The sequence below is a fragment of the Hemicordylus capensis genome, chromosome 16, assembly GCF_027244095.1.
Source record: "Hemicordylus capensis ecotype Gifberg chromosome 16, rHemCap1.1.pri, whole genome shotgun sequence".
In the NCBI taxonomy this organism is placed as follows: domain Eukaryota; kingdom Metazoa; phylum Chordata; class Lepidosauria; order Squamata; family Cordylidae; genus Hemicordylus; species Hemicordylus capensis.
The window spans coordinates 3704284-3716821 of NC_069672.1; the positions used below are offsets into that span (position 1 = coordinate 3704284).

Below are 12538 nucleotides of genomic sequence, written 5' to 3' on the forward strand. Positions count from 1 at the left end.
CCAGAAATGACTCAGGGCAGTTTACATAGAGAAATAATAAATAAATAAGATGGCTCCCTGTCCCCAAAGAGCTCACAATCTAAAAAGAAACATAAGACAGACACCAGCAACAGTCACTGGAATTACTGTGCTGGGGGTGGAGAGGGCCAGTTACTCTCCCCCTGCTCAATAAAGAGAATCACCACCTTTAAAAGATGCCTCTTTGCCCAGTTAGGAGGGGTATTATTTGAATATTAAATATTAAAACATAAGTGGCCCACCAGATGCCGCTGAAATGACCACAGGCAAGAGCTGCGGGCATGTCCTCTCTTCTGCTGTGGCTCCCCTGCACCTGGCATTTGGAGGCATCTTGCCTCTGAGGCTGGAGGTGGCCTATAGCCACGAGACTAGTAGCCACTGATTGATGTGCCCACCATGAATTTGCCTACGCCCCCTTCAAGCCATCCAGTCTGGTGGCTGTCACCAGTCAACCAATCAATCAGCTTTTATTACGGTCAGAGACCAGCATAGGTGGCTGTCACCACATCTTGTGGCAGAGCATTCCACAGATTAACTATGCTAGGGGATGATCAGATTTTATTTGATCAGTATTATTTTAAAAACCGCCAAAGAGGCAACCAAGCGGAGGGGAACTGATACAGATAAAGGAGTGGCGAGGAGAGCAGGGCAGTTCAGATGGCGTTCCATGGAACACAGGAGTGTAAGGAGCTGCCTTCTACTGAGTCAGGCCCTTGGTCCCTCCAGCTCAGTATTGTCTACACTGACTGGCAGCAGCTCTCCAAGGTTGCAGGCAGGAGTCTTTCTCAGATTTTTGCCAGGGATGGAATCTGGGACTTCTGCCTGCAAAGCAGATGCTGTGCTAGTGAGCTGCAGACCCACCCCCAGATTGGAGACCTCCCTTCCCTCCGTTGGGTTCCCTGGCCAAACCTGAGATTTTAAGCTACTTGGGGGCAGAGATCTGATCTCTTCTGTTCCCTAAATCAGCTTGAGCCACAAAGCGGACAGGTGCGCCACCGTTTTAGAAAAGAAACTCCGCTTGTCCGTTTCAAACCTGAGGCATCCCAAGCAAAGAGACAAAGAGTTCTGTATGATCCGCTGCCCTGCACAGCTTCGTCCAGCCTGGGCTGAAGACAAGGGGCGTGCCAAAATAGGAGATTTCAGTGCCACGTCGCGGGTCACGTGCTGCTCTGATGTCATTGCAACTGCCTGGGGACGCGCATTGACTTGGTCGTGGGGACGTAGCAGACGTTTTCTGCTCTTGCGGCTATGTTCGCTCCAGCTACAGCCCTATCTACAGAAGCCATAGCTTCACGCCAACAAACGGTGACCCAGAAAAGGCTGCTGTCATTTATGGGCAAAATAGCTCATAGGGGTGTGCAGGTTCGAGGCCGGACCAGGCCAGTTCGGTCTGGCACCCCCTTGGGACCCCCCCCCCCCCGATTTGGTTCAGTCTGGGGGAAGGGTTCGCAATAAAAATAAAATAAAATATTTAAAAAGCTTGCCCCCTACCAGGCGACTGGCTCTAGGTGGTGGGGGAGGCGGGGGAGGTCTGCAGGGGTTCCCCCTCCCATTCGGTCGGCTCTTTGGCCCGATCGGGCGTTCCCCCTCTGGCACGGCGGCCATTTTGGAGGCCGCCGCGCCTACGCAATCTGGCCACGCAGAGAGCTGGTCATGCAGAGGGGGAAGGAGCCAACCAAATGGGCCGGTTTGGGAGACAAGCTGGCCGGCAGGGGCAAGGGGAACCCCTGCAGCCATAGGGGCATAGGACGCTGCCTTATACTGAGTCAGACCCTTGGCCCATCTAGCTCAGGATTGTCTACCCAGACTGGCGGCAGCTTCTCCAAGGTTGTAGGCAGGAGTCTCTCTCGGCCCTCTCTTGGAGATGCTGCCAGGGAGGGAACTTGGGACCTTCTGCATGCCAGCATGTACATGCTCATCCCAGAGAGGCCCTATCTCCCATTGCTCACACATGCAGTCTCCCATTCAAATGCAAACCAGGGCAGACCCTGCTTAGCAAAGGCAATCTCTCCTCCCGCTTTTAAGAAGAATAAAACAAGTTACTAGCCCTTGCCGTTTCAGGGAGAAGCGTCAGACTAGGGTAGAGGCCTTCTGTCGCCAGGATGAGTGATGTGTAACTCTGTACTTTGCCATGGGGTTGGGAGCTGGTCTTGTGGTAGCAGGCATGGCTTGTCCCCTTTGCTAAGCAGGATCTGCCTTGGCTTGCATTTGGATGGGGGAACACATCCCCTTTGGGGATGGGACCACAGCTCAGTGGTAGAGCATCTGCTTGCACGTAGAAAGTCAACACCTGGCAGCATCTCCAGGTCAGCCTGGGACAGCCCCATCTGAAACCCTGGAAATCTGCTGCCAGACCGTGCAGACAATACTGAGCTAGATGGGCAAAGGGTCTGACTCAGTAGAAGGCAGTTTCACGTTTGACGTACCTTTTGGGACACACTAAAAGTTCTCTTGCACTCCAGCCATTTGGTGAATGATCGAGCTCCACCCTTCTAGCGTGAAGGTGCTTGCATGGAAAGGTGGGCTAGAAATGCAGCAAGTGAACCCTCAGTAAATACAGCCCATAACGCCTGCCCATCTTCTCTCTCCCCTCCTGCAGCAGATGACGGCCCGGCTGATGCTGGCGGTCGGGGGAGCAGTGCTGGGATCTTTGCAGTTTGGTTACAACACCGGCGTCATCAATGCGCCACAAAAGGTAAGCCCGGAAGACCAGTCTGTCTGCTTTTAGAGTCTGAAATGTTAAGAGTTGGAAGGGACCTTGAAGGTCTTCTAGACCAACCCCTGCCCCGTGCCGGAATCTTCGACAGCATCCCTGGCAGAGAACTTTCCACCCTCTGTTTGGAAAACTCCAGTGAAGGCGGGCTCACCGCTGCATGAGACAGGCTGTTCCACTGGCCAACAGCTCTTATAATTAGGGAATCCCTCTGAATGTCTCGGGTGGTTCCATTTCCTCATAATTTCTAGCAACGGAATCATAGCAACATAGAATTTTAGAATGGGAAGGGGCCTGGGGAGTCTTCTCATTTTGCATTTTGCTCAGTGTCACAGTCTGCTACAGCAGTTACCCCTGCTAACTGAGCAAAGAGGCACCTTTTTAGTGGTGATTCTCTTTATTGAGCAGGGGGAGAGCAACTGGCCCTGTCCGTCCCCAGCACAGCATCCCTCCAGTGGCTGGTGCTGCTGTCTCTCTTATGTCTCTTTTTGAGATTTCGAGCCCTTTGGGGACAGGGGAGCCATTTTATTTATTTAGATCTATGTAAACTGCTTTGGAAACTTCTGTTGAAAAGCGGTATGTAAATATTTGTTGTATTCGTATGGACATCCAGCCTCTGTTTAGAAACTTCCCACAAAGGAGAGCCCACCACGATAGGAGTCAGAGTGTTCTCCTGCCTAACCAATCTTCAGTTTTCTTTTCTTTTCTTTCTTTATTAGCTTTTTATACCACCTTCCATTAAAATAATCTCAAGGCGATTTGTAATCAGTTTAAAAACAACACAGACCTATTAAACACTTCAAACAATACAAATATTACTTCCCTTTACTTTATCATCATGGTCATAGACCAGAATACAAGTTTACAATAGAAGCAAGGTAATCAATAGCAAGAATAAAAATACTAAATCCTAAAATCCTGTCTTATGTTTCTTTTTAGACTGTTAGCCCTTTGGGGACAGGGATCCATCTTATTTATTTGTCATTTCTCTGTGTAAACCGCCCTGAGCCATTTTTGGAAGGGCGGTATAGAAATCATAATAAAATAATAATATAAAAGCCCGGGGTAAAAAAAAAAGCCATGATTTGACTTGCCTTCTAAAAGCTGTTCCAGAGACTGAGAAGTGGATTCTCAGTTGCTGTTTACATGAGCGGTTTCTCATGTAAACCGCTTTGAGAACTTTGGCTGAAGAGCGGGATATAAGTATCCGTCTCCACCGTAGGATTCCCACAGGGAGAGCATTCCAAAGCTTGTGGGCCTCGTCCCACATGCACGACAGCCCCATTGTCAGCACACAGAGCAGAGCCCCCTCCGATGACCTTGTCAAGCGGGCAGAAACCGTTGGGAGCAGGCAGTCCTTCAGATATCCAGGTCCCTTACTCGATGCCTCTGAGAAGTGGGTCCCCTACTCGATGCCTCTCAAGTGGGTCATGAGGCAACAGACCTCTCCTCTGTATGTCTCCCAACAGCCAGTGTTCAGAGCGATAGACTGCCTCTGTACATGGAGGTTCTAGATTGCCATCATGCCTAATAGCCACTGCACCCTCATATGCTTCACGCAGCTGTTCAACTGAATTCCCATATATCAAGAGCAGGGCCTGCTGCTAGGGTCCCACCCCCTATATATGTTCACTCTCCTTTGATTCTTTCTGTACCACCCCAAACTCACATCTCTGGGTGGTTTGCAATAAAAATAGAATTAAAATAAAATTAAAACAATTTAAAATTTAAGACATGACATTTGAATTTCCCCTGGTATCTCCCCCGCTGCCCTGCCAAAATTCTTCATCTGTCATTAGGGATGTGCGAATCAATTCAAATTCAAATAGATTTGTCTCAAATCTGGCTGATTTGAACGATTCAAATTCAAATAGAATACCCCCCACCGCAAAAGGGTAATTCAATCTGAATCTGAATTAGAATCAAACTGGCCAAATCCGAATCAATTCGAAGACAGTTTAGGGACATGTTGGCACCTTTTAAAAACCATTCAGGCACCCTGATTGGCCAAAAAAGGTGCCAAGATTGTTTGAATGATGCAAATTTGAATCGAATGGATTCAAATTCAAATTGGATCGGCCTGTTTCGGGCCAATTCGATTCAAATTGGTCCATTGCAATTCAAATTCAAAATCTGAAAATTCGATTCGTGCACATCTCTATCTGTCACACCCTGTATATTCCAAATGTGTCCGCAGCCACTAACTATCAGCTCCACGCAACTAGGCTCTCACTCGTGTGGTCAGATAGGTTTGCCAAATTCTGGGACATTTTACTCCTCTAAGTACACAGTCCGAGCAAAGAGAAGCCATTTCTGTGTAGTCTGGTTGCATGATAGTTGCTCACACTAGGCCCTTCCCTCTACAAAGTTGCTGTGTGAACAATTCACCTTTTTTAAAAAAAGCAACATTTTTTACTACTACGAGCAAGGATGGAGATGTTTATTCTCACCCACCCACCCCTGAAATGGCACAACCGGTTAGTCCTCTTACTGCCGTCTCTAATGGGATTTGTGAGTTCCCAGGAGAATTAATGTTTCCTCTCCGCTGAGTATTTTGTTTGCGGAAACTCTGAGAAAGCGGCTACATCAATGGAGTCCCTGTTTGGCTAATACTCAAATCCGGAGGGATGGATTCCGGAGTGGAATTTAAGCACCCCTGCTGAATTTTTCAACCCTCGGCCGGGGACGCACACCCAAATCCCAAGAAGGAGGTCGTGGAACAGGAAAAGGTGCAGAGAAGTGTGACCAAAACGATCACTTATGAGGAAAGGCAGAAGTGTGTGGGGCTCTTTAGTTTAGAAAAATGAAACTTTGCTTAGTTTACTAGCAGGAGGAGAGCTTGTGGAAGTGGTACCCGCCCCCCCCCACTTTTTACTAAGAGGGTGCATCTACAGTTATGCATGGAATGGAGTGTGGATAGAGAGAACTCTAGACATCATGCCAAAATCAATTGGAAAGATGGAACAGGGAAAGGTGATACAATTTATTTGACCTAATGTTGTTGATGTATGAATGTGCAAGGTTTTGGGTTACACAGAAATATTTAATCATAAGAACATCAGAACAGCCCTGCTGGATCAGGCTCCAGCCCCATCTAGCCCAGCGTCCTGTTTCCCACAGTGGCCTCCTTCTGGGAAGCCCACAGGCAAGAGATCAAGGCAGGCCCTCTCTCCTGCTGTTGCTCCCCTGCAACTGGGATTCAGAAGCATCCTGCCTCTGAGCCTGGAGGTGGCCTGTAGCCATCAGGATTAGTAGCCACTGATGGACCTGTCTTCCATGAATTGGTCTAAGCCCCACTTAAAGCCATCCAAGCTGGTGGCCATCACACCCCGTGGCAGAAAATTCCATAGATTAATCCTCTGCGGTGTGGAAATGTCCTTCCTTTTGTTGACTCTAAATTTACTGGCCTTCAGTTTCATGGGATGACTGATGGTTGTAATGTTGTGAGAGAGGCGGGAGAGATTATTACCACCCACCCTCTCCACACCATGCATGATTTTATAGACCTCTATCATGTCTCCCCGCAGTTGTCTTTTTTCTAAACTAAAAAGCCCCAGGTGTTGTAGCCTTGCCTCCTAAGAAAGGTGCTCTAGGCACATGATCATCTTGGTTGCCCTCTTCTGCACCTTTCCCAGTTCTGCAATGTCCTTTTTGAGACAGGGTGTCCAGAACTGTACACAGTAATCCAAATCTACCTTAGCCGTGCCACAGATTAATCTGATGATAATCGTACTTTGCACAAGCTCATGAATTGCAGAGGTTAGCTTGAAATAATCACCTACATTGCAGGCCTTTAGCATAAGATACCTCTGCTTGTTGATCAGAAAGGCCCTTGAGGATATACATATATATATACACACACACACACATGCACACACAAAACACACCCTTGTTAAACACGCTAATCTGAGTGCTTGCTACTTAAGATATTAATTGGAGCTGAAAAGCGGTTTTTGGTTTTTGGTTTGCTGCTGCTGCTAATTAAGAAAATGCCATAATCTCTCTCTGAAACATCTTAAATAGCTTTCTGGGTGGAAAACATCGTACGTCAGAGTTGACCCTTTTCTGGCCCAGGGGCTGAGGGTGGCTTCTTACATCCCAGACAGCCTCAAAAATCAGTTGGCCCACGGTCACCTAAAACTCTCGGTTGGTGATCTGAACCAGTGTGTTCTCTCATTTTTTTTCATCTGTGTGTGGGATGAATTTTGTTCTGGACGGCAATAACAATCTGAGCAGGATCTAAACATAACTGAGGATCTAAACGTTTAAAAAAACTTGTGCGCACGCATGTGTATGCCTTAGAGGAAACACTGACCTGAACCCCCATTTCTGAAGTCCCAGCGTTCGAACCACTAGTTCACGCATTCATGATTAGGGATCAGAATCTTCTCTCTGTGCTTTTGATATGCTCCTGTCTCTTTAAAGAGACATTAAATATTACGGAGTTGTGCAAGACTGTTGGAGGTTGAAAGAAGGAAAACAGGAATCTGTTTCGAATTCTAAATATGCAACGTGGGCTGCATTTCACAGTTCATGAATTATTCTTTCAATATTCCCTTAAAAATGAGCATTGTGTTTTAAAAACCAGAACCCATTCCCTACAAACAAGAGAGATCTATTCTATTCTATTCTATTCTATTCTATTCTATTCTATTCTATTCTATTCTAACATTTGTATCCCACCCTTCCTCCGAGGAGCTCAGAGCAGTGTAGATGCTTATTTTTATCCTCACAACAATTCTTCTTCTCCTTCTCCTCCTCCTCCTCCTCTTTCTCCTCCTCCTCTTCCTCCTCCTCTTCCTTTCTTCTTCTTCTCCTTTTCCTCCTCCTCCACCTTTTCCTCCACCTTTTTCTCCCCCTCCTCCTCTTTCTTCTTTCTCCTTTTCCTCCTCTTCCACCTCTTTCTCCTGCTCCTCTTTCTCCTTTCTTATTTTCCTCTTTCTCCTCCTCCTCCTCTTTCTCTATCTTCTCCTTTCCCTCCCCCTCCTCTTTCTCCTTCTTCTCTTTCTTCTTCTTCTCCTTTTCCTCCTCCTCCACCTTTTTCTCCCCTCCTCCTCTTTCTTCTTTCTCCTTTTCCTTCTCTTCCACCTCTTTCTCCTGCTCGTCTTTCTCCTTTCTTCTTTTCCTCTTTCTTCTCCTTTTCCTCCTCCTCCTCTTTCTCCTCCTCCTCTTCTTTCTCCTTCTCCTCTTTCTCCTTCTTCTCCTTTTCCTCCTCCTCCTCTTCTTTCTCCTCCACCTCTTTCTCCTCCTCCTCTTTCTCCTTTTCCTCCTCCTCCTCCTCTTCCTCTTTCCCCTTCTTCTACTTTCTCCTCCTCCTCTTTCTCCTCCTTCTTCTCTTTCTCCTTCTTCTTTCCCTCTTTCTCCTTCTTCTCCTTTTCCCTTTCTCCTTCTTCTCCTTTCCCTCCTCTTCTTCTTTCTCCTCCTCCTCCTCCTCCTTCTCCTTTCCCTCCTCCTCCTCTTTCTTCTCCTCCTCTTCTTTCTCCTTTTCCTCCTCTTTCTCCTTCTTCTCCTTTTCCCTTTCTCCTCCTCCTCCTTTCTTCTTCTCCTCCTTTTCCTCCTCCTCTTTCTCCTTCTTTCTCCTCCTCCTCTTTCTCCTCCTCCTCTCTCCTTCTTCTCCTTTTCCTCCTCCTCCTCTTTCTCCTCCTCCTCCTTTTCCTCCTGCTCCTCCTCCATCATTAGATTTCTATACTGCCCTTCCAAAAATGGCTACTTACTTACTTTATTTATTTCTACGTAAACCACTTCAGTAACCTTGGGTTGAAAAGCAGGATACTGTATAAGTGTTTCTCCTGTTTGTATCATGCCAAAGGCCCCAGATCCCGTCCCTGACAGGAGCACTGCTGCCAGTCAGTGCAGGCAGTATCGGGTTCTGATCATTGACATTGCAATCCCAGCGGATAGACGAGTTGACGAAAAACAATTGGAGAAAACAACAAAATACAAGGACCTTCAGATTGAAATCGAGCGGCTCTGGAAAAAGAAAACAAGAGTGGTGCCAATAGTGGTGGGTGCCCTTGGTGCAGGACCAAGAGAACTTGAACACCATCTTGACACCTTGGGCATCGATAAAATCAAAACACATCAACTACAGAAGGCCACACTACTTGGGACAGCACAAATACCACAACGCTATGTTTAATTCTTCTTTAGTTATCCTAGACCTTTGGAAAGGGCCCGATGATTAACATACCAAATCCAGTCAATAACGTCTGGTAGACTGTGTATCACTTAGTAGTAGTAATTAATACTACTACTTCTAATAATAATAATTTATAATTAATAAGAATGAGAATATTATCCCTGCTAACTGGACAAAGAGGCACCTTTTTAATGTGGCGATTCTCTTCTATTTCGCAGGGGGAGAGCAACTGGCCCTATCCATCCCCAGCACAGCATCCCTCCAGTGACTGTTGCTGGTGTCTCTCTGGTGTTTCTTTTTAGATTCTGAGCCCTTTGGGGACAGGGAGCCATCTTATTTATTCATTATATCTCTGTGTAAACTGCCCTGAGCCATTTTTGGAAGGGCGGTATAGAAATTGAACGAATGAATGAGAAGAAGCAGCATCACAAAGGTGTCCTCAGTGGAGGTTTTTGCCCCGAACGTCTAACAAGGCAGCAAAGGAGAGATCCATAACCCGTCTTTCTTCCTTGTCATATTTCTGCCTGTTCTTACATGTCCCTTGTGATTCAGCAACAAGATGCCCTTGTGTGCTTCAGGCGGCAAGGAGAAACCTGCCGGGCCACATTTCCCGACAGGTTATTGTAACCCCTTGGCCGGCTGCCCTCTCCTATCCGTGCCAGTCTGGTGCCCGTCACCCCCCGGTGGCCACAGCGTGTTGCCAGCTTGAGGCCCCGAGTGATCTTTCATCCACTGACACGCTGCCTTGTGAGTAAGATGTCCGGTTGGGCTGGTTGCTTGGAGTGCTGTGCCGATGGGTCCCTGGGTGGCAGGACGGACTCTCTGTGCCCGGGGAGTGTGGTTAAACCAGAACTGATCTCTGCTATTTCTCCCACTGGGGTCACCAGATGTCGTTGGACAGTCCAGCAACACCTGGCAAAACAAATTTGAGACCTCCGGTTTTAATGGAGGTCTAGATTGTCTAGACCAGTGATTCTCAAACTTGGGTCCTCAGGTGTTATGGGACTTCAACTCCCATAATCCCCAGCCTCAGTGGCCTTTGCTTGAGGATTATGGGAGTTGAAGTCCAATAACACCTGAGGACCCAAGTTTGAGAATCACTGGTCTAGACACATTTTAAACTAGCTTTAGGGCAGGCGATGGGGTTGAGAATCGATCCAGAATTTTCACTCGAGGCACAAAAAGCCAGGCTTGAACTCTCATATTTCGGACACATAATGCAAAGACTGAACTCCCTTGAGAAGTCCAGAATGCTGGGGAAAGTGGAAGGAAAGAGAAGAGGATGACCAGCAGCAAGGTGGATGGACTCGATGACGACAGCCATGAATGTACCACTGAGAGACCTTCAAGGCCAAGTGGAAGACGGATCATCCTGGAGAGAATCTATCTATGTAGTCGCTAAGAGTCAACACCGACTTGATGGCACCCAATCAATCAATCAATCAATCAATCAAAAACATATTTAGAAAGATGGAGAGCAGGCCTAACAGAAGAATATACCTGAAAAAGCAGTTTATATACATATACATATTCAGGGCTGCAGAAATCCACCAGTCTACTAGTCTGTGACGAGTGACAAATGATGCCATGTTGCGTGAGAAAAGATAAGAAATATAATATTGATAAGAAATGTACCAACATAGCTTGACGAGTAAAATATTTTGTCTGGCTGATAAGCTGAGCCAAGATTTCTTCACCCCTGTACATATACATATACATTCATTAAAATGCCAAGAAGATACCATCAAAAAATAATAATAATAGCACTTTCCTAAACAACATACAATTTTAACTGAAGGTAAACTCGGAAATTAAAATTATTAGGTTTAAACGGAAGGTAAACTCCCAAATTAAAATTATTAGATGCTGGACCCTTCAAATATAGTAATAAGCCTCATAGTATTCAAAGACTCAAAAATTAGCAGTGCTCCAAAAAGATACATAACAAAGATGAAGTAGAAATGGAAAGAAAGATTGTATGGAGAATGTAGTATTATTTGTTTGTATGTGCATCTGATCAATGATCATAATAAAGCCATCCATCCATCCATCCATCCATAAGAACAGCCCTGCTGGATCAGGCCCAAGAATGCCCATCCAGTCCAGCATCCAGTTTCACACAGTGGCCCACCAGATGCCGTTGGAAGCCACAGGCAGGAGTTGAAAGGGGCCTGCCCTCTCTCCTGCTGTTACTCCCCTGCAACTGGTACTCAGAGGCATCCTGCCTTGGAGGCTGGAGGTGGCCGAGAACAGGAGGCTAGACTAGACGGGCCTTGGGCCTGATCCAGCAGGGCTGTTCTTATGTTCTCTTTCACTCGAGTTTTAAACCAGAGGCTGGATGGTAGCAGTTCTAAGATCCCTTCCAGCTCTAAACTTCAATCATTTACATTTGGCATAAAGGATATGGGTGAAGCTCATAACCATATATCATATATAACCCCTTGTAACATCCTGAATAAATTTCCCTAGCAAGAAACCAAGGCAAAGGGGTGACCATGACAGCTTGTTTTGAAACGTTTGAAATGCAGTTGTGAATTGGGATGGGCTGGGGGAACCCCAAAATTGAATGGATCAAGTGAGGAAAGCTAACAGGTGCCTTCCTTCTGCAGGTGATTGAAAGCTTTTATAACGAGACGTGGTTTGACCGTTACAATGAATACATCAGCCGCGGGACCCTCACCACGTTATGGTCCCTCTCCGTGTCCATCTTCTCTGTTGGCGGGATGATCGGATCGTTCTCCGTTGGGCTGTTCGTTAACCGCTTTGGAAGGTGAGTGCAGAACCCTTGTGAACGGCTCCATTTTACAAGAGGTCCCATTGAAGATGGGGTTGAAGCTTGGGTAGAACATCTGCTTTGCATGCAGAGGGTCTGGGGTTCAATCCCTGGCAGCATCTCAAGATAAAGCTGGGAGAGACGCCTGCTGAAAACTGGAGTGCTATCTGCCCAGATAGACTGCTCCTGTTCAGTAGCACGTGTGCAAAAATCCCTGCTGGAAGCGGCATGCCTATAACTTTCTCCACCTTCCTCAGCAATATTCCATGACTGAATGTGCTTTCTTGTGTTATGCTGTAGGCTACAGAGAAGCGTCTGGCCTGCTGCCCACACTAAGCCTCTGAGCACGTGAACACCTGGGTTTATGTCCACCAGCTCTAAAACGTGCTCGATTATTTCACGTGAAAGACGAAAATGTTACAGTAGTTTTAGTAACTGCTTTAGGACTTGCTGCTCTGCTTTAGTCCCAGGCTGCCTTCCTCGAATCGTGTCCATTTTAGTGAATTGTTCAAATCCTTTTTAGTTTGGAAAAGCGGCGAATACAGGGAGCCATGATAAGAGGTGTATAAAACTATGCATGGAGCAGAGGGAGTGAATAGCGAGAAATGTTTCTCCCTCCCTCACAACACTAGAACCAGGGGTCATCCCACGAATCTGATTGCCAGGAAATTTAGGACCGACAAAAGGAAGTACTTTTTAACATAGCACATCAGCACTATGTGTAACATGTTATAACATACATTTAGGTATGTATGCAACATAGGTTTCGATCAGGACATAATTAATATGTGGACTTCTCTGCCACAGGATGTGGTGATGACCACCAGTTTGGATGGCTTAAAAGGGGTTTAGACAAATTTATGGAGGACAGGTCTATCAGTGGCTACTAGTCGGG

General features: G+C 46.6%; 1 protein-coding gene across 2 annotated transcripts in view; it reads left to right on the top strand.

Annotated features, from left to right (window-relative positions):
* The window catches only part of SLC2A1 (solute carrier family 2 member 1), a 60050-nt gene that overhangs the window by 33752 nt on the left and 13760 nt on the right, over window positions 1-12538 (top strand). The window contains exons 1-3 of one of the 2 annotated variants that reach the window (XM_053280653.1): window positions 1196-1323; window positions 2618-2713; window positions 11480-11640. In XM_053280653.1, the coding sequence (XP_053136628.1) occupies window positions 1267-1323; window positions 2618-2713; window positions 11480-11640 (314 nt within the window). In that variant the 5' untranslated portion in view covers window positions 1196-1266. Of the gene's footprint in view, window positions 1-1195; window positions 1324-2617; window positions 2714-11479; window positions 11641-12538 lie in introns of those variants that run through there. The other variant, XM_053280654.1, reaches the window with a different exon arrangement.